This window comes from Meriones unguiculatus, chromosome 2, assembly GCF_030254825.1.
Source record: "Meriones unguiculatus strain TT.TT164.6M chromosome 2, Bangor_MerUng_6.1, whole genome shotgun sequence".
Lineage (NCBI taxonomy): Eukaryota > Metazoa > Chordata > Mammalia > Rodentia > Muridae > Meriones > Meriones unguiculatus.
The window spans coordinates 22,042,179-22,069,611 of record NC_083350.1 but is presented as its reverse complement, the minus strand read 5'-3'; the positions used below and the strand labels follow the sequence as shown (position 1 = coordinate 22,069,611).

The window sequence follows — 27,433 nt, the reverse complement described above, 5'->3', positions numbered from 1 at the left end:
TAATAATAATAATAACAATGATGATGATGATGAAGAAGAAGAAAAAGAAATCTTTTTAAAAGATGAGGATAATCATATGAGAAAACCAGAACTATGTGCTGGCACAGCCTATCTCTTTGCTCTTACACTCAGTTGTGGAAGATCTGGAATCTGCACACATCAGAGACAAAAATAAATGAAAATAAAATTTAAAAAAAATCACCTCACACTGAATTCAGCAGCAAAGAACATCAGCCTTGTTCCTATGCTTGGAAGGAAAACAAAAACCCAAGCCCAGCAACAGCAGCAAGCAGAGAGGCGCCAGGCAAAGCCAGGCCAGCACCCAGGGCTATTAATAGCGCTGGCAGAGGGTCCGCCAGCTGCCTGGATAACCCTTCTCCCAGCAGAGCAGTCTCCAGCTGGAGCTCCAGGGACTTCTGGGTGTTGGCACACTGCTGGGGGGAGGGTCATTGAGTCCTTTAGTCAAGAGAGGCCATGGCCTCTGTTAGATAGATGTGACCTTGAACCCCAGAAGGTTGCAGGGCATAAAAATATTCAGTGCCTTGTCACAGTTTAATACAGAGTTTCGGTTTTGCTTTATTTATGGCTTTGGTTTGGTTCATACTTTATGCTACTTGCCTCACTCACGCTAGGCAATGTTCTATCACTAAGCTGTATTTTCAACCCCAATATTAAGTTGTTGTAATTTTTTTTTTGACACAGGGTCTCACTATATACCCCTGGCTGTCCTGGAACTCACTCTGTAGACCAGGCTGGCCTCCAACTCACAGAGATCTGCCTGCCTCTTCCTCCTGAATGCTGGCATTAAAAGCATGCACCACCATACCTGGCTCCCCATATTAAGTTTTAAAGGAAGCTATGCACGAAATTGGGAAGATGCTAATCTCCATTTTAGAATCCATGGCGTATTTGCCTCCAACCTAGTGGAAGAAGTAACTGTCTAAAGCAAGGGTTCCTTGCACAAGTGTCCTGACCACACCCCACCTCCCCACCCTGCCTCTCCTAGTCTTATCCACATTTACCCACCAGGGCTCTCACTCAAATGGCACAGTGAAGGTGACTGTCTTCACAGTGCCATTTGCGTGACCACAGAGTAGAGGTCCTGCACCCAGCAATCGGCAAGCCGTCCAACTCTAGCGCTCCTACACCTGAGGGCGCCCCACTCTTCCAGTACTGTCCATTCTGTAGTGGAGCTGAGGGTAATCAAGAGAAAGACTTTGACGTGATGTAATTCCAGAGAAAGGTGTGGAGGGCTTGCCTACCTTGGGACTTAAAGGATAATTAGTCAATGCTCCAGCCACAGCCCTGGCCTTTCAGGCTATAAACACCTGCATTGGGGCCCCCCACCCTGACTTCTCTCCTCTGTCATCAACAGATGGGGAAGCACATCCTGCTCCTCCCTCGGACATGCTCCTCCATCACTTTGGAATGCACTTCTTCAAGTTTTTGCTGTCACTAGCTCAGAACCATGGCATCAGGGGCATGCGGTGGTGACTGTCTCAGAGGCACCTGGATCCAAACCAAGCCTCCTCAAGCTGCAGATGGCAGGGCAGGACCACGTAGCCAGCCCCCAGCCCTTCCACCCAGGCCTGCTCCTGAGGGACTAGGCTTCTCCACCCAACCTGCATTCCTGACACTTTCAGACTTGTGCCACTCAGATGTGAAGGGGCAGCTGCCTTGACGCAACTGCAGCCATCTTGACGTGGGACTCCATGGCTTCCTGGAGTCACCCTGGCTGCTTTTTCCTTAAGTATCCCAGCAAACTACACACAGATAAAAACCGTTAGTATCGTGTGTTGAGTTTTCTGCCTAGTCCAGGCTCACAGATGCACCTATCTCCTCAATGGCAAGTTAGGTACAGTGAAGCCAGGATGGTCACTTTTGTCCTAGGCCACAAATACGTCTTTCTTCCTGTGGTGGTCTCAATGAGAATGGCCCCATAAGTTTATATATCTGAATGCTGCCAGGTCCTTAATTGGTGGGACTGTTTTAGGAAGGATTAAGGGGTGTGGCCTTGTTGGGGAAGGTGCGTCACTGGGGGTGGGCTATGAGTTTCAAAAGCTCATGACAGGCCCAATCTCATTCTCTCTGCCTCTAACTTTTGAATCAGGATGCGAGCTCTGAGCTACTGCTCCATCCCCATGCTGGCCTGCCTGCAGCCATGCTCGGCAATATGATGAGCACAGACCCTGCAACTGTAAGCAAGCCCCCAATTAAAATGCTTTCTTTTATAGGTTGCTTCAGTCATGGTGTCTCTTCAAAGCCGTGGAACAGTACGTAAAGAAGACACTTTCTGATTCAAAATTCAGCAGTCCAAGTGCTCTTGTTGCTGGTCAGGCTCCTGCTTCTGTGATAGTAAGAGCCTCACTGAACTGATCTGTCCCTCTCGTTGGTCGGTCTCACAGTACCTGGTAGAGGGTCCTTACATAGCAGAATGGAATCACTCCAGAGCATGTATCCATGTTCCCAAGACCCAAGGGGAAACAGTACACACACACACACACACACACACACACACACACACTTACACACCACAGAGAGAGAGAGAGAGAAGAAAAGAGAGGGAGAGAGAGAGAAATGTCTTAGTCCTACCAGCCAAGCCATAACTGTAGAATGGATAATTGTATTTGATACTTAATATACATCCTACAATAGAATTCTACTTGGCAAGAAAATGACAAAACAATAGTAATAGTGTATCAATGTGAATGAGTCTCAAGGTGGGGAACTAGCAGCCAGGCACCGAAGAGAACACCCTGTTAAGGGTCTGCAATCCCAGCTTTGGAGGGCTGAGTCAGGAGAATCATGGGTTCCAGGTTAACCTGAACACCTCATCAAGCTCTAGCTCCAGCTATTCGGACTTCCACACATGCGGCACACATATATACGTAGGCAAAATAGGCATATACACAAAACAATTTTTTTCAGATTTTTTAAGAGAGCTGGTGAGGTGGCAAACAGGATAATGTTTTACCTTCCTGACAGTGCTGCTAAGGCGGCGTTGGTTGTGTGCCCAGCAGCATTTGTGTTCGCCTCTTTCTGGAGCACTAACATGTGCCAATGCCAAACATGTATCTTACACTTCAGACCGTATCTCACCCAACCCACACGTGGACCCACTGAGAACTAGGAACGCATGCCGCCAGGCATTATCGGTCATTTTTACTAACCCACGTTAATTAATTACACAAAAGAATGGGTTTCACTGGGATTCTTTCATACATTTATGTAATATGTTTTGGTTATAGTCACCTTCATGGCAGATGGTTAGAAATAAAGAATGAAGCCAGGCAGGTGGGGGCCCAAGCCTTTAATCCCAGTGCTTGGGAAGCAGAGGTAGGATCTCCAAGGCCAGCCTGGTCTACAGAGTGAGTTCCAGGACAGCCAGGGCTACACACGCACACACGCACACACACACACAAATCCCGTCTCAAAAACAAGCAAACAAATAAAAACATAAAAAGAAAAAAAAGAAGAGAATTAATGGATAAAATTGCACTGAAATAATAAAAAAAGAAAGCTTTCCTCTTGTGTCTCAGTTTGCTCTTGCTGTGAGAAATACCATGACCAAAAAAGCAACTTGGGGAGGAAACAGTTTACTTCAGCTTTCAGTACTGTTTGCAGTACAGCAGGAAGAGAAGTCGAGGCAGGAACTGAGGCAGAAGCTGTGGAGGAGTGCTGCTTGCTGGCCTGCCCAGGGAGGAGCTGTGCACACCAATCATTAATTAAGAAAATGCCCCCGCAAACATGCCCACAGGCAATTTAACAGAGGCACCTTCTCACTCTAGGTTCTTGCTTCCCAGATGACCCCAGTGTCAAATTGACCTCCCCCCCCCAAAAAAAAAAAAAAAACTAACTAACCAATGCATTTAGCCATAGGATTTATGGTAGCAAGGCAGGAGTCAGACTCAGAATTCATCGTTTCATTCAGTTGGTTACCAAAAAACAGGCAAAAAGCTGAGTTACTAAACTTTCTCAAGAACTTATGTTCTCCATAGCGATGCCCATAACTGAGGAAGGCACCCAGCCTTTATTTACTTCCAGCAGGGAGCTCCCCCGAGCAACACCCTCACAGAGTGGGGGTTTGGGGGAGGTGAGGGGCATCTTCTGCCAGGGTAGATTCAGCTTAACCTCTACTCCAACCCCAAACCGACCCTCCTGTTGTTTCTCACCTGCCAGGGTGCTGTGCTGTCTCTCCAGCCACCCATCTAAAAATACCAGGGGCCTCCCCTCTGTTATCATCATGTCCTGAAGTGCCCAGCCTCCCCTCTTGTCCATGCCCACTGCTGGCACCCAGCACGGCACTTGGCATCTTTCATTTGGGTCTCTGAAGTTCCTCCCTTCCCCAGTCCAGTCCCCTCAGTCCCGCTCCATTGGCTTTCTCAAATCCAGACCTCAGCCAGTCCCGTTCCACCCCTGCAGGCTCTCCACCGCTCTCCCAGCACCCACACCTACCTGCCCTGGACAGCTTTCCAGGTGACTGAGGTCCCATGAGCTTTTGCTCTTCCTAAAAGAAACTCAGAGCAGTCTTGCTGCCTCCCCCCGCCCCCTTTAGCCTGAGAATCACGGCACAGCTTCTGTGCCCTTGGGACCAAATGCCCCACTTTGTTCCTTTTACAGTTTGCATTCAGATATTACATGGCGGCCCCATCCATCTGCTTTCAAGTCTACACGAGTCAAGCAGCTCTCTAGGCCCTAGGGATGAGAACCTATCTCCATGACCCTGACCTTGACTGCTCCAGACTCTCACCCCAGTACATGACTAGTGCCTTATGTATTCAAATCAACTGGCCTGGATGGTTAGGGCATAGACTACAGACTGCCATCTTTGTGATGAGTGATCCTGTGGATCTATGGGAACGTTTTCTCATAGCTTCGCTGCCTTTGTTATTTGAGAATTCCAAGCATTATAGACTAGATTCTAGTTACCCTCTACCCCCTACCCTCTCCCGTTTTCCTCTTGCTCCTGTCAACCACAAGCCAGCAGCCACCATGACCCCTTAGCTTAAGCAGGGTCACCTGGATGACAATCAGATTGGAACTGTCCATCTGAGCCTGATGCAGCGCTCGGTGGGTACACAACTGAAGGCAAATTGTTCTGCAGTGAAGAAGGCCCCCTGAGGCCCTCCTCCATCCATGCCTGACATTGTGACATGTGAGTGTAGTGGATGTGTGTGCTGTGGGGACAGAAGGGGAGTGTCCTACTCTCTTACTCTCCACCTCATTTTCTAGAGCTAGGTTGGTGGCCAGCAAGCCACAGCAACCCTCCTGCCTTTACACACACACACACACACACACACACACACACACCTGCCTCCACAACACTGGAGTTACAGGCTCCCATGTTTCCCCCAGCTTTTCTTTTCTTTTGTTTGTGGTTTTGTTTGGTTATATGTTTTGGTTTGGTTTTGTTTTTTTGAGATAGGGTCTCTCTAGGGAGCTCTGGCTGTTCTGGAACTCACTGTGTAGACCAGGCTAGCCTCAAGCTCACAGAGATCTTCCTGCCTCTGTCTCCCAAGTACTAGGATTAAAGGCATGTGCCACTATGGCTGGCCCTTCCCCCAGCTTTTTGTTTTGTTTTGTTTTTCGAGACAGGGTTTCTCTGTGTAATATACCCCTGGCTGTCCTGGACTCATTTTGTAGACCAGGCTGGCCTCAAACTCACAGAGATCCATCTGCCTCTGCCTCCCGAGGGCTGGGATTTAAAGGCATGCACCACCACGCCCAGCTTTTTATGTGAGTGTTGGGATCCAAACTTACATCTCTCCAGCCCTGAGAGGTTTTTTTTTTTAACTTACTTGTTTGTTTGTTTGTTTTTTTGTTTGTTTGTTACATGAATATTTGCTGTGAGTAATGACACAGCACTCAAGAGGTAGAGGGGCCAGGAGGATCTCTGTGAGCTTGAGGCCAGCCTGGAAGAGAGAGGCACAGAGACAGAGATGGGGAGAGACTAAGGATTTCAGTCAAAGGTGTTTAAAGAAACGAGCAAATGCACGAGAGCGCTGGGGATTCTGAACCTGCCGGAGCCGGTGTTTGCTCCGTTACCCCGAGCATCCGGACGTGAGAATTTCTTTACAGTGAGACATTTTTGAAAGGGTGGTTTGAATTGGCTGGTTCCATCTTCTCACCTGGCAGGTGAGGCGTCAGTGGGAGGGTTCGCCAATGACCTCCGGTGGCTTTTGTCCAGCCCTATGGCTCTGGGCAGGAAAGGCTGCTCTGCGAGCCTCTCACAGAGCGTTCACAGGAAATGGCTGCTAGCTTCTACGTCCCTGCAGGTCAGGTGAGGTCTGTTGACACCAACGACCCTGAAGAAGAAGTCTCTGCTCCTCGGCCTGGGGAGGCGGGCTGGTGACCGCGCCTGAAACACAGCAACAAGCTCCTGGACGGCGATGGGGAGCAGAAAGGAGCTTCCAGCAACTCCGGGTTCAGGCTTTGTAGGGGAGGCTCTGCTGAATGCCCCGCTACGCGCGCGCTCAGCTCTTTGTGGGCATGGGGCAGCGGCTAGGCACTGAGTGGGGGAAAAAGCCTTCCTGGCAGCATCAGCTTTGCGCTTTCCTTCTGTCTCTCTATACAACTCTAAGTCATTAATGGTGGCAGCCTCACCCTTCCTCTACCCCCTCCTCTACTCGATTGTCTTCTTACCCACAGGGAAGCCCCGGCTCCGAGAACCGGAGCCGCTGAGCTTCCGCGTGGCCCCGGCAACTTCCCCCTGTCCCCCGGGAACTCTCTGGCCAGCCGCCCAGCCCTAGTTGGGGTTCTGGAGTGGAGACAGACACTCCGCCTGCCCCCCCCGCCCCGCCCGCGCACACCTGCGGTTCCATTTTCAAGTGATGGCTTTGGTGATGTCGCCAGTCACCCCGGCCTCCGGAAGAGAAGGACAAACAGACTGACAGCAGTGACCAGCACCACCAAATCTGGTGTTTCAGGGCCCTCCGCACCGTTTGCCCGCGAAGGGGCGTGGCCCCGGGGGCCCAGCGTGGGAGCCAGACTCATTCCTGCTCTCAGCAGCGCTGCCCGTCGACAAGGTCTGGGGCGGGGCGGACGGAGCAGTGATTTAAGAGGCTCGACTTGGAGACAGGAGGACCCGAGCCAATGGAGACTGCCAGAGACTACGCGGGAGCCCTTATCAGGCAAGTGACGCCCTGTCCCCCCCATGCGCCCGCCCGGGGTCACCCTACCTTTTGTGTACTCAGCTCCATTTCCTCTGCTCCCCCGGTCCTCCTGCTCCTCCTCGAGCTCCTCCTCCCTCTCACACCCCCTCCTCTGCCCCCAGTCTCTGCTTCCTCAGCCGCTCGCTCGTGGTCCCCCTGCCAGTCCGCACGTCCCGGCCTGTCTCCACCCTCGCCAGCCAGCGCCCACGGGCCCAGCGGGCCCCAAGGTTCCTCCCAAAAAGGGACACAGGTGCCCGGTAGGGCGCTCCCGAGGTGCATGGGAGTCCGCAAAACAAGTGACAGGGGTGGCCACATCTCTTGCAGCTCCTACAGAAGATGAGATACTGGGACCTCTGGAGTGTCTTTGCTGGTCAGGGCTTCTTCATTTCCTGGGACTTAGAATCAAACTGGGGGGACCAGGGGAGAGAGCAGGCTTAGATCGTCCGGGTGAGTGCGGATCACGCCTGTGGGGGAGGCTGGGTTCGCTCAGGTTTTGGGGGGTCAGTTTTGGTCCTCTTGGAGTGGCCTTGCTCCAAGCCACTGGTATCACTCCTCTTCCGTTTATCTGCACATGTTGATAGAACAAACCTAGACGGTATGAGGCAGAGGGGCGTGTGCCTGTGTCTGTGTGTATCTGTGTAAGAAAGAGACCAGAGACACAGAGTGACACTGAGGCAGAGACATAGGGACAGAGACAGATACAGTGAGGCTGAGAGAGAAAGAAAGACTGACAGACATAGAGGGTCTCCCTATAATGCGCAGCAGTAGCTTAGAACTGGCAATATAGTCCAGGCTGGTCTCGAACTTACAATCCTCTTGCCTCTGAGTCTCTAGTCTAGATGACTGGTTTTCCGAGTCAAGGCCAGCTGCAGGGCAGGCAGCGGCTTTACAGAACAGGTTAAACAGTGAGATCTTGGTTCTCTAAAGACAGTGAAAGTACCACAAAAGGGTGGAGAAAGCGAAGCGCGTAGAAACAGGCCCCACAGTGGCGGTCCTCACTTCCTATCCTCTTGCAGAAAAATGTGGGCCAGGAAGAATGGGGTCACCAGACTTGGGTGCTCCAGCAGCTTGTGAGGCAGCGACAGAAGGGAAACTATGTGTCAATTCACAAAGTTAAAGTATCTACCAAAATGAAAAGCAGGTACCCGGATGGTACCTGCTTCCTCTTGAAACAAAGACTTAACTTTGGGGGTTGAGAGATTTGTAAAGGCTCCCAAATAACACTGTATTCTACCTGGCAATAGTAGAAGACCTGTGGGTGAAACATCCATGTTTAAAGGGGGAGGACGATGGGGCAGCCTCACCACAGGCAGGCGAGCAATTTTTTGTCAGATTTCTGAATTCCACCTGCAGCCTTCCCCTTTTCCTCCTCCAGCTTCCTCTGCTCCTGTCTATGCTTGTGCTGGGAAGCCTTATTTCCCCCGCGTCCATCTTGTCCAGATGCTCAGACCAATCCAGAGGCTTCTCTTTGCTGCCTTTACAGCTGGGCATGCCCTCTTCCCTCACCAAGAGCTGTGGTTCTGCCGTTTTCTTCCCCTTCTCCAAGGGCTGAGGCTTACAGATGTTGGCATTCACTGAGCAGTGACAGTTTGCCTCAGAGGAGGAGGCGTGAAGGCTGAGGCCAGCCTTGTATCTGACCATGCAATGGTTTACTAAAATCCAGAATGTGGAGACGTGGGTGATATCTTCGTGGTGTCATGAGGGAGGTGGGCGTGGCTCCGTAAATCAAAACACTGTAGAACCTACGATCTACAACACTCCATTTCAGACTGACTAGTCCTGGGGGATCAGGGCTTTTTGTTAGTGACAAACTTGCTTCAGCTCTCAAAAAAAATCTACCTACTTCCAGACCAGCCTGCTCTAATTCCTTGGCATGACTTGATTCCAAACAAAACCAGAAGAAAACAACTATAACACTTGCTGCCTGGAGGGAAATGTTTTTTGCCCTTCCCCACCCTTCTTTAAAACCCTAGCCAGGCTGAAGAGCTACAGACAAGGTACACTGTTTGTCCATGGTCGGCTGGTGCCGTGTAAACAGCCAAGCAAGGTGCACTGTAGTTGTTATTCACTCGCTAATAACTGGATCCTACCAGGGAGGTAACTTAATCAATAAACCCATTATGAAAAAATTAAATACTTGTACCGGGGGTGTGGCGCAATAGTAGAGTAGATTGGAGGAAGCCTTGGACTGAGATGGGAGAAAAATACTTGTAAACAATTAAAAGGTCTTTGGGGCCAGAGAAATAGCTCAGGGGTAGGCGTGCTTGCTGTGTAAGCCTGACTCCTGAATTCAGATCCCAGCACCCTCACATAAAGCCAGGCATGGTCACAGGCACCCAGAACCCCAGCCGAGTGGGAGATAGAGACAGATGGGTGCTTGGGGCTCAGTGGCCACCAGCCTAGCTTCAGGTTCAGCAGAAGACTTGTCTCGAGGGAATGAGATAGAGAGAATGATGAAGCAGAACACCGGGAGTCCTCCTTCAGCCTCTGTGCGTGCTCACAGGTGCGTGTGAGCACACCACATTCACACAAATTACAAATTCTTCCTTAATGATTAAAAAAAAAAAAAAAAACACACACTTTTTTTATTTGTGTGCAATACCTGAAGAGGACAAAAAAAAAATGTTTGGGATCCCCTGGAAAGGGAGTTACAATTCATTGTGAGCCACCCGATGTGGGTGCTGGGAACCAAACTGCAGTCCTGTGCAAGGGCAGTGGGCACGCTTAACTGCTGAGTCATCCCTCTGGCCCCTAATTACAAGTTCTGAAACAGCTTGTTGACAAACTGGTAACCACTGGAGACCTTGGTAATAAGGAAAGAGGCCTGAGGTCTTGCAGCAAAACTCTGGATATTTGTAGGTGCTTATTATCACAGACAGAGTCTGCTTTGGCCAAACTCTGATGCTGTTACAAAGCTGATATTCACCCTGAAAGGGCATCGTGAGGATTTGTAATTATCTACAAATCCTGCATACAGCGACTGCTTACCAAGTCTGACACCAGAAATGGTACAGGCTCCATCTCCCGTACCATTCCAAAAGGGAATCAAAATATCTTCCCTTTTATAAGAGCTTGGTTTGCACAGCTCAGAATTTATCCTGGCTTCACTGGTGAGGTCAGAAAGATAACAAGTTTGCTACGAGCAAATCTCCTGGCTGGCTGTTTCTGGAGCCAAACGTCCTTTCACAATAATGTTGCAAACTGTTCAAGGGCTTCAGTCTTGCATTCTGTGCCCTAATAGCAAGCATTCTGTTAGGTCACTAAGAATAGACAAGGGTCAGGCAGCCTGTGTTGGGCAAGCATGGTCCAACTGTGTGTGCTACCTACAAGGAGCCATGTGAGGAGCTTGGCGATGGAAGCCTAATTGCTGACTCTCACCATTGGGTGTCACTACCCTTGGACTCTGCCCTGCATAGACCCCTCTCTAAGCCTGATGGACGCTTCCAATCATCACCTCCTCTCTCTCTTTATGGGTGGTTTTACCTCATCATTGGTCTGGCTTAATGTTCTCACATATTCTTGGCCCTGTGAAGGTTGGCTGATAAAGTTCTGTTCTTTACTTCCCTCATGTACATTCCTCATTTTCTGAATAACAATGAAACACACGGCAACTATTGCTGATCCCTGCATAGCTTCTATCACTAATAACACCCAAAGTACAAAACTACACCCATGGCAGCTGCCAAGGGTTCAGCCAACTGCAGGGGGAAAAAATGGTGCTTGATTGATTTTGTTTGGAGAGGAGGTTTGTTGGTTCCTTTTCTTGATCCTAAGACTAGACTCTCCTATGTAGCCCTGGCTGGCCTGAGACTTGCAGTCTGACTGCTTCTGTCTCTTCAGGTACTGAGAGTGAAGTAATTTTGAATCACCTGAAGTTGTGTCCCACCTGAGGACGCAAGTGTGCGCCACCATCTCTGGCTCTTGTAAACATCTGTACTTTTCAGTTGCACCTGTACAGACATGGTCTTTTCCCCCATGATTTACAGTAGTTACACTGAGCTTGGTGTACTCAGTAATCTACAGAGTTAAATATTCAAGAGGATGTATAGGTTCTACAAACATTCCATCTTATATAAAAGACCTGAGCATCTGTGGATTTGGGGATACTGGGGCTCCTGGAACCTACCCCCTGAGGATACTGGGGGGAAAATAATCTGTTTTTCTCTCCAAGAGCTAGTTCCAGCGTCTTCCTTCCAGCACTTTCAGAATAGACATCAGCCCATGGATAGCATTGGGCTTTTTATGGACTTTGGGGGCGGGGAGGAGGGTGTCCACGTAGAATGGTGGGCGAGGCCAGTGGGGACAATTGGTAAAAGAATTTACCAAAGGCACAAAGGACAGAGAATTGATCGAAATACACTACAAAGAAGCAGCAGACAAGCTCCCGGGTGTCTGAGAAGGAGCAGAAGTCTCTCACGGAAGTTGATGGCGAGTAACCCAGTCTTGTCTCGTGGGCCCTTTGTATGGGGTCCGAATCTGGTGAGCGCTCTGTTATCTTTCTAGCAGTACCTTCCACAGCATGCATTTCATTTCCGGTTGAGAATGGTCTTGCTCAGGTACATTGGTTGGATCATGGGAATTAGGCTCCTGAGTAAGACATATAAGTCAATAAGGTGAGGTTGCCCATAGTCATGGCCTTGCTGTTGACATGCTGGGATTTTGATCTTGTTTATGGCTTTACTCCCCTCTGGTGTGTAAGTGTATGTCTGCGGGGAAAAGTCCACGTGGAGAAAAGTCCACGTGGACTGTCACTCTATGGCTTCTTGCTCTGTGTCCCTCTTCTGGGAGATCTGATGTAGGACAATGTTTGAGACTATTCTATGAAATCTGATTTCTACTATTGTTTTGATTTCCTCTAAATAATCTATTTCCTTAAGCATCCTGTTTCCTTACTGTCTTTCCTCAATGAGTTACTTCCTGATTCATAGAACTGTCTGCACCCATTTTCCAAGGAATTAGGGAGCAACTGCTTTCTCTGTTTTGCTTTTGGGGAGCTGGAGAGGAAGGAGGACTGAGCCCCGGGCCATACGTTCTGCTAACTACTACGCCACAACCTCAACTCTTCTTAAAAAGCCAGAATAGTGGGAGGTAGAGATAGAAATGCCCCATTTTGATCAGTGTGCCAATGGCTTATCTGTGGGACAAAGTGAGTAGGAATTACTCACTTTGTTCATTACCACCTTGTCCTGCTCACTTAGCAGCTTGGCCCAACTCGTCATTTAGTTGGAGCTGTCAGTGCTCATCTATGTTCGATAAGCAGATTTAGTGTGAATAAATGTTCATTTAACCCCTTCATGTGTTATAAGGTAGCCTCTTTTGGTTTTTGTTTCTTAATACAGGGTTTCTCTGCGTAGCCCTGACTGTCCTGGAACTAGCTCTGTAGACCAGGCTGTCCTTGAACTCATGGAGATCTGCCTGCATCTGCCTCCCCAGTGCTGGGATTAAAGGCATGAGCCAGCACTACCCACATAAGCCAGTCTTGATTTGAGAGACAGACTGTTAAAATAGGGTCTCCCTTTGGGACCTGGGGCTCACAGATTATAGAGTTGGCTAAGCTTAAGTGACACCTATGGATGCACAAGTTTTTTTTTCCATCTGAGCCTGATTATTTTCTTTTTTTTAAGATTTATTTCTTTATTATGTATACATTATTTTGCCTTCTTGTATGCCTGCAGGCCAAAAGAAGACACCAGATCTTATAGATGGTTATAAGCTACCATGTGGTTTCTGGAAATTGAACTCAGGATGTTTGGAAGAGCATCCAGTGCTTTTAATCTCTGAGCCATCCCACCCACCCCCACCCACCTCACCCCCCACAAGCCTAATTTCTTATAATTTGACACATGAAGGTACTCATCCTTGATATAAATGGTTGGATTTGATTTGTGTGTGTGCGTGTGTCCGTGTCTGTCTGTGTGTGTGTGCGAGTGTGTTCTAGAGTCTTATCTCCAGCAATGAGCCAGTTCTTGGTTAGGAAATTGTAGACTAAGAACAAAGATCCACTGTCTTTCCTTGCCAAGAAGGCTGCCCTGAGGGCAGGTAGAGGCAGCCAGGGTCACAGTGATTGCCAGCCCTTATCTTGTTAGATGGGAAAAGACAATGGGGACTTTTGAACTCTTCAGGCCGGTCAGGGTACTGGAGTGGCTCTTGGGAAGGTATGTGACTCTTTTCCAACGAGGAGACCTGGGGTCCAGGTACCTACGTCAAAGTTGTGCCTTTTGCTGCTAGTGGTTAGAGCAGGCACTTTTGGTTTTTCTCGTGTGTCTCTTTTGACTTAGCAATAAACAACATATAGGCATATAGTTGGGGGGAAGGTTGCTCAGGTAGGCCCTGCACTCTCTGAGCAGCTTCCAGAGGCCTCATGGGTAATATCAATGGGCTCTTACTGAAGAGTAGGAGGTAGGCTCTCTCCACAGAGGCTTAGAGTCTCCTGTGGGAGACAGATAATCCGGGGGCCGGGCAGACACGAAGGTAAGAGCGTCGTGGTTAGAGAGTCAGGAGTGGTGACACAGGCCTGCAACTGTAGCACACAGGAGACAGAGGCAGGAGGATCATGGTTTCCTGGTCAGCCTGAGGTACATAGTAAGATCCTGTTTCGAAATGTGCCTCCCCCAAAAAAGTTGAGTGTATATTCAAAACTCCAAACCTGGCACTGCTTAATGGCCTTCTCCACTGCCTGCTGTCTGGGCATGGCTTACAAATTTCTCTGTAATCCAGTAACATACACAGGTGTTTGCCTGACGTAGCACTTTCTCTCTTCCTTATGAGGACTTGACCAGCTGATTGAAGTCTCACAGTCCGAGTAGGCTGAGAACAAAGCCGGGGTTCTGACTGGGAAGCGTAAAGGTAGCTCGTCCCCAACCTCTGCCTTCCAAGTCACCAGGTGTGACGGCATGGCGTGAATTCTGCCCTAGTGGTGGCTCAGCCACAGGTGAACATCTTGCTTTCGGGTTGTGCAACAGAAATCTGGTGTAACTCCTCCGAATCCAGGCAGAAGTTCAGGAGCCCTCTGCCAGGGCCACTGCTGTGCCGGACCCATCTGGGTCTCGGAGAAGGTTCCAAGGTCAATCTGATGGGAGACCCGGGCCAGGGACACTTTGACCTACCCCGGCCCCCTCAGCGCAGCCTCACAGGGAAACACACTGTGAAGCCACTTTATACATCCGAGAGGGGAAGGAACTGAGCTTGTAGACACAAACACACTGTGCTGGGGGCTGTGGTTAAGGGCGCTTGCTGCTCTTACAAAGGACCAGAGTTCAGTTCTTAGCACCCCCATCAGGAGGCCCACAACCATTTGTAATTTCCAGGGCACTTGAGCATCTGACCTCTGTGGGCACCTGCTTTGACTTGCACATACCCACATCCAAACATGCTCACCTAAAATGATAAAAATACAAAGCTGAGCATGGTGGTGCAGGACTTTATTTCCTGTACTGGGGGGGGCACAGGCAGGTAGAACTTCATGAGTTCAAGGCCAGCCTGGTGTACAATGCATGTTCTAGGACAGCCAGGACTACATGGAGAGACTCTGTCTCAATAATAATAATAATAATAATAATAATAAATATTATATTATAAAATATTATGTGTAATATTATATACATAATCTTAAAATAATTATGTTTTGTTGTGCTTTCAACATGGTTGCTCCAGGATGCTGGAGATTGCTTGTGATCTGAAGCTCTCCCACCCAACAGAAAATTTTGGCTTAGGACGGATACCACGTCGTATCCCATCACTTACCTTTGTCACTTTGGATGATGTTGAGAAGCCATGTTGGGCCTCAGTCCTCTCTCCTGGGAAGTGGGGTGTGATGGTGTAGTGACAGGGGGTTTGAGGAATTACCATGGCAGGTGCTCGGAGGCAAGCAGTGTGCAATCCTGGTGATGCCGGTTGTGTGTACTTAAGACCAAATTGTTGCCGGCAGTCTAGGTCTGATTCCAGAGTGCCAACTTGTTGGTGGAGCTATAGGAGGGAGAGAGGGATGGGGAGGAAAGGGAAGAGGATGAGAAGTTGCAAACGGCAGGTTGGGCACTCAGTCCTCTTCTGAGCTTCCTGAGACCTGTCAACCCAGAGAGCAACATGACTTAACCTGAGAGGATTTTTTTTGGTTTTGGTTTTGCGTTGTTTTATTTAAAATAATTATTTATTTTATTTTATGTGTATGAGTGTTTTATCCACATGTATGTGTGTGCATCATGTGCATGCAGTGGCCACTGATGCCAGAAGAGGGCGCCAGATTCCCTACAACTGGAGTTAACAGCTGTGAACCACAGTGTGGGAGGTAATCACAACCAGGACCTCTGAGAGAGCAGCCGTGCTCTTAACCCTGAGCCATCTCCCCAGCCCCTGGGAATCCACCTTTATGGGTCTGTTCCCAAATGAAAAGAGCCCACCGCCTTGAGTATGTGGCTCACCTGGTTTCCGCAGAGGCTCAACCACGGAGGGCCGACAGCACTCTGTCACCCGGATGGAGTTATTTTTGGGCACAGTCTCAAGCTTCCCTTGCCGGGATTAGTTCTCGAATTTGTTAAATACAGCCTTTCTTGTCGTTTGAGAACACGCAGTGGTACGGCAGAGGCAGTTCGGCATTCTTTCATGGCGGCCACTGTCCTGCATTGACAAACGTGGAGATTCTGCTCCTCCATTGCTTGCTTAGCTTAAAGCACTAGCTGACCTGTGAAAGGTGGTGGTGGGTGCCTGGGGCTCAAGGTCATCTTCTGCTACATGGGGAGCTGAAGGCTAACCTCCGGCTACATGAGACCCTGACTCAAAGCGACAAAAATCAGAAACAACCCCATTAAACGTTGGAAGTTGAGCTCATTAAATAGTAAACCCAAATAAAACAAAATTTGTTTTTCATGATTAACTACTACAAAAGCAGCCATCTTTATTCTTTCTCACTAGTTTAACACACTACATTTTTGTAGTTTCCCATTAACAAAAACTGAGTAACGAAGAGTTGGCTTGATTTCCTCAGAAAATGTTGTTTTGATGTTGCTGTAATTATTTCCCTGGTCCCCATGTTGGTGTGATTTGGGCGTACATTGTTTAAAATGTCATCAGTGAAGATCTGACTCAGCTGAAGTCTATTACTTAGTCTTTGCCTAGAAAAGAGAATATTAAATAATATCATCTCTGAGAGTACATATGAAAAGTCTATAACCCGATGCGTGCTTTTTCACACGCTGTAACCTGGCTTAGCGGAAGGTGTGTAAGTCCACATTTTCCAAAGGATTAAAACTAAATACAAGACTCCGTGTGACTCAGGACCCAGAGCTTTGCCTCTCTGGTCTTCCGATGACACTTAGGATGGCAGTTCTGTTGATCCTGATCTCAAAACCTTGCTAAGCTCGGTGGCAGAACTTAGCAAGCCGAGGGCCCTGAGTTCTACCCCCTACATTGAAAATAGAACAAAAGAAAATCCTGACTTGACTGATACATTGATTGGTATGTTGCTTTTAAATTAATTCGGCGCCAGTATTACGAAAATATGTAAAATAAACTTGTCCACAGACACCAACTCTCTCATTTTCTAGAATTTCTAGCTTGCTGAGGTGGCTCAGTGTGTACAGGCTCTTGGTTCACAAGCCTGGGAACCGATATTTGATCCTCAAAAACCCACATAAAAGCAGGAGGTCTGGACCATCTCCACAAACATGTCCTCTGACCTCCGCTCACACGCTGTGGCGTACGTACTCACACACATGCAGGCACTCATAACAATAATAATAAAATGAGTGTATATCTGGGGGCTGGAGAGATGGCCCGGGGGCTGAGAGCACGCATTGCTCTTTTAGCAGACCCAGGCTCTCAACCCCCACATAGCGGTCCACAACCATCTGTAACTCCAGTTCCAGGGGATCCAATGCTCACTTCTAAATGCCACAGGTCCCAGGCACAGGTGTGGTACATATATGTACACATGCAGGAAAAAGACTCATACACATAAAGTGAATAATTGCATTAGTTGTGTATGTGTCTCAACTCTTCTTAAAAAGCCCAGCAGTGGTGGCATACACCTTTAATCTTAGCACTCAGGAGGCAGAGCCAGGTATATATCTGTGACTTCCAGGCCAGTCTGGTCTACACAGCAAGTTCCAGGACAGCCAGGGCTATTACACAGAGGAACCCTGTCGTAGAAGTTGGAGGAGGATGGCAAAACCCAAACCCTTGTCTGAAGGATGGCTCTTCTCTGTGCCTGCTTCACAGGCCCCTGGCATTCGTGGGACTGCAGACCAGGAAGGCCTTGCTGACACCCCTCATGCATCCGGCTCGCCCTTTCCGGGTCTCAAACCATGACCGAAGCAGCCGGCGTGGGGTGATGGCCAGCACCCTGGAGGAGCTTATCAGCAAGGTACTGTGGTCACAGCCTTGGGTACCCTTTACGAGCTCAGAGTCCAGGCCTGGGCACTAAGCCAGTGCCAAGACACAAGCGTTAAGAAAGAGCATATTTACCAGGGAGTGACGGCACATGCTTTTAATCCCAGCACTTGGGAGGCAGAGACAGGCGGATCTCTGTGAGTTTGAGGCCAGCCTGGTCTACAAAGCAAGTGAGGACAGCCAAGGCAGCATAGAAAAACCCTTGAAGAGAAACAAACAAAAAAGGGAGGAAGAGAGAGAGAGAGAGAGTATCAATCCCATCAGTCCCTGTCTAGGCTTCAGAGCCTTGAAGGGAGATGAAACAGGCGGAGGATAGGTTTAAGTCCTCAAAGTGCCATGTGTCTTGGCATCACAGAAGACTCTGGTCCAGAGGTGAACGCCTGAAAAGCATCCATCAACTGAAATGTAACTTTCCCTTCTTTGACAAGGGAGAATATAGAGACCTGAGGAACCTGAACAGGATAGGTAGTCCTCAAGCTAAAACAGTGTTCTCAAAGAAGGAAGAATCACTGACTCTCAGGACTGCCTGCAGAAACGAGAAGCGGGCATCCAGCACCCAGCCTCTGAAGCAAGAGGTGTGAGGGGCACCTCCCAGGGCCACGTGCTTAACGGACCAGGTGTACAGGGTGGCCTGCTCATTCCCCTACGTGATAGGTAACCATGGATACTGTAAACATGAGCTACATCACTTACCTCATTCCCTGGGAAGAGAGAGGTCCAGTCAAAACCTTATTAGACTGTTCTTCTGATTGAAGGCTGGATCATTAGATACCAGTCCACGGGGTTCTTCGACGACACAGCTTTATCCCAGCCAGCCAGCCCTCCTGAAACCTTAACATGAATGTCACCGATGGTCCCATGGCAGATAGCTCCCTTCATCCTGTTCCTCTGCTCCCTTGCAAACCTAGACTCTGAATGTCCTGGCTATCACAGCTGGCCTGGTCACGCTGGTGCTGGAGGAGGATGGTACCGTGGTGGACACAGAGGAGTTCTTTCAGACCTTAAGGGACAACACACATTTCATGATCCTGGAAAGGGGACAGAAATGGACCCCGGTAAGTACAGCCTTGCTATGCAAGCAACAACTGGGTAAATGTTCTATCTACAAGTGCACTGCCTAGTATACGCTATGTACTCGGCTCCTAGCTAAAGCCATAGCACTCAAAAGGATTGTCAGATATTTCTAGAAAATTTGATATCTCTGAATTTAGACTGTATGATTTACAACAAATAATTTTGAAGCATGAGCTTTGACCAAGACCTTCCCTAATCCTTTGTGTATTTGTGTGCCCGCACTCACCAACTTTCCATCAGTACAATAAAATATTGCTGGAATTACTTGGATCTGCCAGCTCTGAATAATGACACAGAGATTTATTGTTTTTTATAAAAGCTTAGGCACCAAAGCTGAGCAGACTCTCGGCTAGCTCATCTAACTCAACTAACCTATCTGTTCTAGTCCACGTTTGCCCATAGTCAGACCTTTTCTGTGCCGTGCTGGTGAATATATATCCCCACCCCCGTTCTTCCCAGAGAAACCCTCTCTCTCAGCCCTGAAGTCCTGCCTTTCCCCTTCTGCCGAGATATTGGTCTTCAGCTCTTTACTAAGCCAATCAAATGGTGAGGAAGGTGTATGTTTACAATATACCAAGGTAGATGATGAGCCTTAAGAACAACAGTACCAGGCTGGAGAGATGCCTCAGCTGTTAAGAGCGCTGGCTGCTCTTCCAAAAGACCTAAGTTCATTTTCCAGTCAACCACACGGTGCTTCACAAATATCTATAATGGGGTCTGATGCCCTCTTCTGGCATCCATGAGTACATGCAGACAAAGCACTCATACATAAATAAAATTTAAAAGTCAAATTAAAAAAAGAATAACAATACCAAAATCCAGCCAGTACTCAGCTCTCTGCCAGTACAGAATAAGCAATGTAATAATACAAAGACAGCTTTTACACAGTGCACAAAAAGACTACCCCAACAATAAAACACTTGAGACGATTAACTTAGAAGGAAGACAGATTTATTTTCTCTCATCATTTGGGGGAAGGGCAGAGTCCAGTCCATGATCAGTGGGGCAAGGCCACTCATTGGATCGAGGGAGTGAAGAGAGCATAGAGGAAACGGGGAGCACCATGATCTCCTTTTCCATCTTCCAGATCTAGGACAAGCTTCCCTGCCCTACAAACTGATGTTTGAAATGCCAGAGTTGAAATGCAGTCTGTGACCTAGGAACGTGGATCCATCCGTGGGCACACGCCCCAGGATCACACGAGCACCCATAAAGCGGATGTATATCAGACCACTTGTGTCACCTTTGTGATGGCAAACATTGACAACAAGCCACAGGCCCGTTGCAGTAGGATGGAGATGTGCAAGCAGCCATCACTGCATGTCCATGTAGGTTCTCATTGGTCGACATCCCGCTGTATATTTAAGGAATAATAAAATGCTCTTCAACCTTGAAGACACATGAAGTGTGCTACAGTCTGCATAGATCCCATCACTCTGCTGAGTGAGAACAGCATAGAAAAGTGAGTGCACAGGAAGCCCACCTTCAGACTTTTTCATCTCAGGATGAACAAAAAGTAATGAAGACTTCTAGTACCTTTGTTAACATGGGTGGCATCACTACAGTCAACAAACACCTGTCAATCAGAGGTTCTCATCCGGGGTATTTTGCCTTTAGCAGCCACGGAGTAATATCTAAACACAGTTCAGAATGATAAGCTGTTACCATTTAGAAGGGAAATTTCAATGTGCGGCCTTTGAAACAAAGAGTCACCCAGTTCCAAATGTCATTTGTTCTGAGGTTGAGAAACTATAAGCCATACATACAGACGTTTCCAGTATTCGAGATTAAAATTGAGAAATTATAAAATGTGTTGACTAATAACAACAGTAAAGGTTGGCTTAAACTAACCTTATATTCTAATTAAATATTTTCTTAAAATAAATAACTACTCTATAAAAAAAAGAGCAAGAAACTATGTTCTTTGTCATTTTTTTTCCTGCAAATCTCTTTAATGTCTAGAAGACACTTGAATTCTTAGAGTTGTAGTGTAAAAGAAATTTTATTCTCCTGATTCAGTTGTTGCATTGGAGGCTTCCTGCCTCCTTCTGCTAACCTAGGCCTAGAATGTTTTTAGCCTCTGAGACTTACTGCTGAATAAGCTCACCTTTGTTTTCCTGAGCTCCAGGCTGGCTGGTTCAACTTAGCTGTTCTGGCTCAAACTCCTCTCCCAGCTGACTTATTTAATCTGGCTTTTCTCTTGGCCTCTGTGTTATTTTTTTTGGCCTCAAACTAACTCAAGCAATCTTTTCTAATCTTATGGCTCCTTCTCATTCTCTGGCTCATTCAGTCTTCGCTTCAGTTCTTTCTCTCTGTAACCTGTCTCTCTATTACTGTCCTGGTAAAAACTTTTCTCTCTCTCTCTGAATTGTCCCTTAAGTAACTTCCCTTTCCTCTCTTTTCTCATGAAAGTTGGATATATCCTATTCTCTCAAGTCTTTCTTTGATTCATCACTGTTTCTGCCACTCAACTAGACATGACTTTCAAACATGAGTGCTTCCTTCTACAAACTAACTTTACCTTCATTGTTTGGGATTAAAGGTGTGTACTACCACACCCGGACCTAAGCTTTTCTTTACCTAAAATTTGCTCTATACCAGGCTGGCCTTGAACTCAGATCTGCTTGCCTCTGTCTCCTGGATTAAAGGCATGTCTGTATTCTAGCCGGATCACACAGACCTAGAAGGTCTTTGGCTGTAATCTTTTCCAGGACAGCCATGTTCTGAATTAAAGTTCCTCTACACTGAAGAAATGGTTCAGCAATTTAAGAACGTTTGCTGCTCATCCAGAGGACCCACGTTCCGTTCCCAACACTCACATAGTTGGGAACTCACAGCTCACAGCCATCTGTAACTCCAGTTCCAGGGATCTGATGCCTCTTCTGATCTCTAAGTAAGGACATATGCATATAATCAGGCATGCACACACACAGCGCATACACACAGACACACACACATTACATAAATAACTGTCAGACATACTTCTGTGTTAACCTGCTACACTCCGTCACTTGGGTGGAACTATGAAGGAAATCTGGCCTGGCTGCAGATGTGAAGATGGAGAGGAAAGGAGGATGCTAAAGGTCTTTGCATATGGTTGAGAAGGTTCTGCCTTGATACTGCACCAAGAGTCGACAGTTGCCGGGTCCGCAAAGCTCAGCTGCGGTGGAGAATTTGAGAGGGTCCTGATGGAGTCGGTCACTCTGCTACATGCAGCACTGCAGTCTGTTTTGCACTTTGAAAGGATCTTCCATCAGAGTGATCCTGAAACATCATACTTTGGCCATTTGGGAAATGCTTACTTGGAGCCAAGGTGTGGCTTAGCGGTAAACATACCTCACATGCACAAGGCCCTGGGTTGGATCCCCAACCCCAAAAGAAAAACAGCAGAAAGATAACAACAACAACAATAAACCGATTTCCTGAGCTACACATTTCCCCCAAACATGCTGTAGAAAATCAGGACTTAGCAGAACAGAGAAGGGCAATCCAATTGTCTTTAACAATTATCGTGAAAGAAGTTTGAATCAGAAAGGGTCTTAAGCTGGATCCTCTACCTCCAGACTCCACCGAGAGAATGTCTATAGCAAACCATTTCTAGATCATTCAAAACTACGCAAAATTAGCAACATAGTGTTCATGGGAGGATAGGCGAGGTAGTTTCCTCCTGCACTGGTGAGATAACCAGAGGAGACACACAGGACCTCTGGGGTGGATAATGTTTCATTTTGTCTTATTATTACTATGTACATACACGTGCACAAAGGTACCTCCTAATTTTAAAAATTATTTTACTTTATATGAGTGAGCATTTTGCCTTCGTGTGTACGTATATGTTAATCCCACAGATGCAAGGAGAAAGGCCGCCAACCCAAATCATGGCCAAATGAAAGCAGGCTTTATTTGTATACATGAGCTGGTGGGGTTCAAAAGGTCGGCCTTGGATGTGGGGAAGATAAGGTTTTGATAGCTCAGGAGTAGGAAGGGGTCTCCAAACAAGTAGGGTTACAGAAGCAGAACACAAACATGACAAGTTGGTCATCACAACTTCCTGAAACAAAGGCACGGTGGCCGTTTCCTGGTAAAGGCAGCGCAGAATCACCTGTATTTAAGGTTACGAGTAGAACATAGCTTAATCCTTGAATAACGGAAATTGAATCATAAACAGGAATGAACCAGTTTGACTTTGCTTTAAGATGGTTTCCAAGTCCAAGATGGAGGCAGGTTGTTTATCACAAGATGGAGGCAGGTTGTTTATCCTACGTGTACCATTGGTGTGCTTAGCATCCTCAGATAGTGTTGGGTCTCCTGGAATTGAAGTCACAGATGGTTGTGAGCTTCCATGTGGATGCTGGGAACCACAGGGTTCTTATGGGGTGGGGGAACAGGAGGGTAAGATCTAGGCTGAGGTACAAGGGAAGAAGATGGCCCCCAGCCAAGGAAGGTGGGAATGTTGGCCAGGACCCCTGTTCCCAGAACCTTCAGAACATAAGCAAGAGACTTCTAAGCCGAGGTTCTGGCAACTTATTATAGCAGCAAAAGGAAACTAACACAGGTGGAAAAGGTGTAGGCTGTCAGTTTATGCAAGTGAGAGTTTAGCGGTGAATTTGGAAGTGACACACTTAAGCTCTGCACATTAATGGGGCCTAAGAAATGAAGCACAAGTCAGGACAAGATGTAGTAAGTGTGGATATCGTGGCTACCATATTCAAGGCCGGCAAAGGATTGTGAATCTGAAATACTGGGTTGGTTTGAAGGTTATTGCTTTTGGAAGGGGGCGGGGGGAGGCAGGGGAGTGCTGAGATGGAACCCAGGCCCTCACAGATACGCACAGCTCATGCTAACCACTAAGCCCCGCCAAAGACTCCGGAGTCCTTGCATGGCTTAATTTCTCAGCCATTTTTCTGCAAGGTAGAAATGGTGGCTCCCTGCGGGGTACAGATTGCCACATTCCTCAGGTTATCCCTGGGGCCCATTCTGACAGGAGCAGAAACTTCAACCAAGAAGCGGCCACCAGATGTCTCCCTTGCTCAGCCTTGGAACCCTAAAAATCCCCTGGGAAGATGTTCCTTGCCACCCCGGAAGAAGACAAGGTGCAGTCATGCCCTTCCTTTCCTACCGGCTAGAGAAGCCTGCACGCCCAGGCATGAGGGCCCCTGCACTTAGCATTGTGAGGGCATCTTGGTTTAGCACTGAGACTAAAGGGAGAGCCAGATAAGCTTTGCAAAGCCAGAAAACATGTGAAGAAGTGAAGAAAGGCTGCGGGGAGTGACAGACTTAAACCCTTCTATTCCTTAATCTTGAATTGTTTGTCTGTTCATCTTGAGAAAGGGTCTCCGCATAGCCCTGGCTGTCCTGATCCTTGCTCTGTAGAGCAGGCTGGCCTCAAACTCACAAAGATCTGCCTGTCTCTGCCTTGCAAGTGTTAGGGATAAAGATTCACGCCACCATCGATTTTGGATTTTGTTTTTAAAGGCTTGTTTATTTTTATGTGCAGCGGGGTTTTGCCTGAATATATATGTCTGTGTGAGGGTGCCCAGTCCCCTAGAACTAGAGTTACAGTTATGAGCTGCCAAGTGGGTGCTGGGAATTAAACCTGGGTCCTCTGGAAGAGCACCCAGGGCTCTTAAGCACTGAGCCATCATCTCCCCAGACCCAGTCTGGGGTTTTTTAAATGATGTTTCTTTCCCAGAGAGTGCACTGGGGGTATGGAGGTGGCACTGTGTCCTGTGCATGGTACACGGGGGACAACCAGAGTCACTTGTCTTTTGCTGCAGTGGCTTCAGCAAGAAGGGCTGGCACACTTTTAGGGGAACTTATGTTTCAATTTCAAACGTGTTTGATCGTGTTGTTACGTAACCTTCGGTTTTCAAAGTACTCTTAACTTCCAAAGCTCCTGAGGCACCATCTAATGGTTTGCGTCATCTAAGCTTGACCCTGGGTACAGTGGGACCAGTGTGTGAAAGAAAAAAAAGAAACCAACCCACTTAGGAAAGCAGCTCATGAACCGGGATTGGCTCTGCTCATCCCTCCGCCCTCCCCCACAGGACTGGAGATTGTACTTGGACCCAGAAGCCCGAACATGCTAGGCAAGTTCTCTAGCCCCAGAAAGAGTGCTTCCTGTTCCTCTACGGCTTTCTTTCAAGAGGAAGATGACCATGTCCTCAGATACTCAAAGAGCAGCCCCAGGGCACCATGCAAACAAGCAAGCCTCAGCACCCAAAGAGAGCAGAACCTCTACACATCAGACACGGAGTCCTCACGGCCAAAGCAAACTCATCCTGAGTCACTCGACGGGAAGTTGATGAGGGAAGAGTGCATGTTTAGGCATGTTGTAGAACGCCGTGTTGTCCTGCTATAAACATGACTGGAATAGTTACAGCTGACATTTCGGAGACTCTAACTTTGGCAAAAGCCCAGAACTGTGGGGTTCCAGTGTCTTAGCCAGCACCACTCCTAAGCCTATTCCTTGCTTCCTTGATCTAGGGCAGTAAGTATGTCCCCGTCTGCAAGCAGCCAAAGAAGTCGGGAATAGCCAGAGTCACCTTCGACCTCTACAGGCTGAATCCCAAGGACTTCCTCGGCTGCCTCAACGTCAAGGCCACCATGTATGAGATGTACTCAGTGTCCTACGACATCAGGTGCACAAGCGTCAAGGCCATGTTAAGGTAACAGTCTCCGGGAAAGGTGTCTCTGGGGGTCTCGAAACATCCAGGCGAGGCCCAGGAGGTTCCTCCCGGCTTGTCTTCTGCCCCAGGGCTCCACAACAGGGCCTGGACCCTCCGTTGTCACCAGGTGCGCTCTGAGCGGTTTAAGTTTTAGACCACAGACAGAGTAAAAAGCACAAAGTGGGCATATAGCTTAGTGGTAGAGCACTTGCTTGGCACATTAGAGGTCCTAGGTCCAGTACCCAGCACCCACTCACCTCCCCACACGCACACACAATGCATACATGCACAAACACACACACACACACACACACACACACACACACACGAAAGTTTACGCACGCCATGGACTCTGGTCCAGAAAGAACGCTTGTTTGTTTGTTGTTTGTTTTTTCGAGACAGGATTTTTCTGTGTAGCCTTGGCTGTCCTGGACTCACTTTGTACACCAGGCTGGCCTCGAACTCACAGAGATCCACCTGCCTCTGCCTCTCAGAGTGCTGGGATTAGAGGCATGCACCACCACGCAGGGCCAAGACACACTTTTTGTTTGCCGCAGTCTGAAATGACGCTAGTTCAGTCTTGGGACTTCAGAGGCTAGGGCAGGGCAGAGTGTTCCCTCGCTGTGAGGAACGAGCCGGAACACCCCAGGTACCTACCCTCCATACCCCCCAAAGGAGCACCATAATCCCAGCCCTTGCTGAGTTTCCTCAGCTTGACTGGTCTTGATACCTTGCCTAGGGGACTGAGCAGCATGCCCCCTTCCCCCTACACCTAGGCTGCCGGACTCTCTGGAGCAGGAGGGGCTCTGTGGGGCCAGTAAGTGGCCCCGGGAGAGTACCGGCAGCCTACCAGGGAGCATCCAGACACTGTGGTATTCCATGGATGCCACAACTCAACCATGGTTGCCGCCCCCTCGTAGCTTTGTAAGGAGGGATGGGGTGAAGCGTCCCCAGCATCCCAGCTCTGGCCGGGTCAGAATCCCAAGCCTGATGTATCTCTGTCTCCCTGTGTTGCAGAAGTCTGCTGCGGTTCCTCTCCTATGCGGCTCAGGTGGTAGGACAGTTCCTGGTCTACGCAGGCGCACATATGCTCCGGGCTCTGGGCGATACAGAGGAGCAGCCGTCGCCCAAGCCTAGCACCAAGGGCTGGTTCATGTAATCAGGTCAAGCTCCGGAGGGCCAGGGGCCCACTTTTCTTGTAAATTCACTGCCTTTCTGTAGAGGCTGTGGGCAGCCAAAAGAAGGAAGGGGCCTCGGTGGTGCACAGTGCAGGGGGAAAGGAGGCAGACGGGCCCTCTCAGGGCTTTAGGAAGGGACTGTCAGTGGAATGTCTGGGAGCAGCGTGCATATGAATTAGATACTTTGCATCTTTGCCTATGGTAATAAAACTGATCACAAGACTCACTTTAATATATGCCATGCTTTCTTGCAAATGGTTCATCGCTCCGGACGTGACCACACCTTCCCACAGAACGAAAATCAGAGCCCCAAACCAGAAGATAGCTATCGCTGCAGTTTAATCTCTCTTTCTAATTTTATCATATTATTTTTTGGGGTGGGTGCTTTGCCTGCATGTATGTCTACGCAACCCATACATTGTCCCAAAAGAAGGCCAGAAGAGGGCGTCGGATCTCCTCAGATGAGCTACAGACAGCCATGACCCTCGCTGTGTGTGGCTGAGACGGAATCTGGGTCCTCAGGAAAAGCATCCAGTGCTCTTAACCCCCGAGCATGGGTCCAGCCCTGCTGCTCTTTAATCTTTATCTGTACTCAATGCAAAAGTCACGATCTGTCACACACAGCCAGGATTTTATTTGCTTTAGCTTGTCCTTCCAAAGAATAATTCTCTCGTGTGTGTGTGTGTGTGTGTGTGTGTGTGTGTGTATACATGTTCATGTAGTGTGAGTACAGGAACATATACACCGTGGCACATGTGTGGAAGACAGAAGACATCCCGGGGGAGGGTCCTCACCTTCCAGCTTGTTTGGAAAAGCCGCACAGGCTAGCACAGGCTTCTGGGATTTCTCCTGTTTCCCACCTCCAGCTGGCGGTAGGCGTGCTGGGATTGTAGGTCCACACTAGGTGTAAACTTGGGGTTCTCAGTCTTCCTAACGCTGTGACCCTTTAATACAGTTCTTCATGCTATGGTGACCCCCA

General features: G+C 48.3%; 1 protein-coding gene and 1 long non-coding RNA gene across 3 annotated transcripts; one reads left to right on the top strand and one right to left on the bottom strand.

Annotated features, from left to right (window-relative positions):
• Window positions 1–6,100: 6,100 nt before the first annotated feature.
• Cidea (cell death inducing DFFA like effector a) lies at window positions 6,101–26,671 on the top strand. Its single transcript, XM_021627208.2, has 5 exons — window positions 6,101–7,130; window positions 17,364–17,508; window positions 18,443–18,589; window positions 25,095–25,276; window positions 26,294–26,671. Exons 1-5 carry the CDS (start codon window positions 7,093–7,095, stop codon window positions 26,433–26,435), a joined length of 654 nt encoding a protein of 217 aa, XP_021482883.1. The 5' UTR covers window positions 6,101–7,092; the 3' UTR covers window positions 26,436–26,671.
• On the bottom strand, window positions 9,718–18,454 carry LOC132652281 (uncharacterized). Of its 2 annotated transcripts, XR_009589761.1 has the most exons (4): window positions 18,228–18,454; window positions 15,569–15,764; window positions 14,895–15,116; window positions 9,718–11,738 (listed from the first exon to the last, which is right to left on the bottom strand). It is a non-coding gene; the product is annotated as an uncharacterized LOC132652281 (long non-coding RNA). The 2 variants fall into 2 exon arrangements; XR_009589760.1 differs by lacking the exon at window positions 15,569–15,764.
• Window positions 26,672–27,433: the final 762 nt, after the last annotated feature.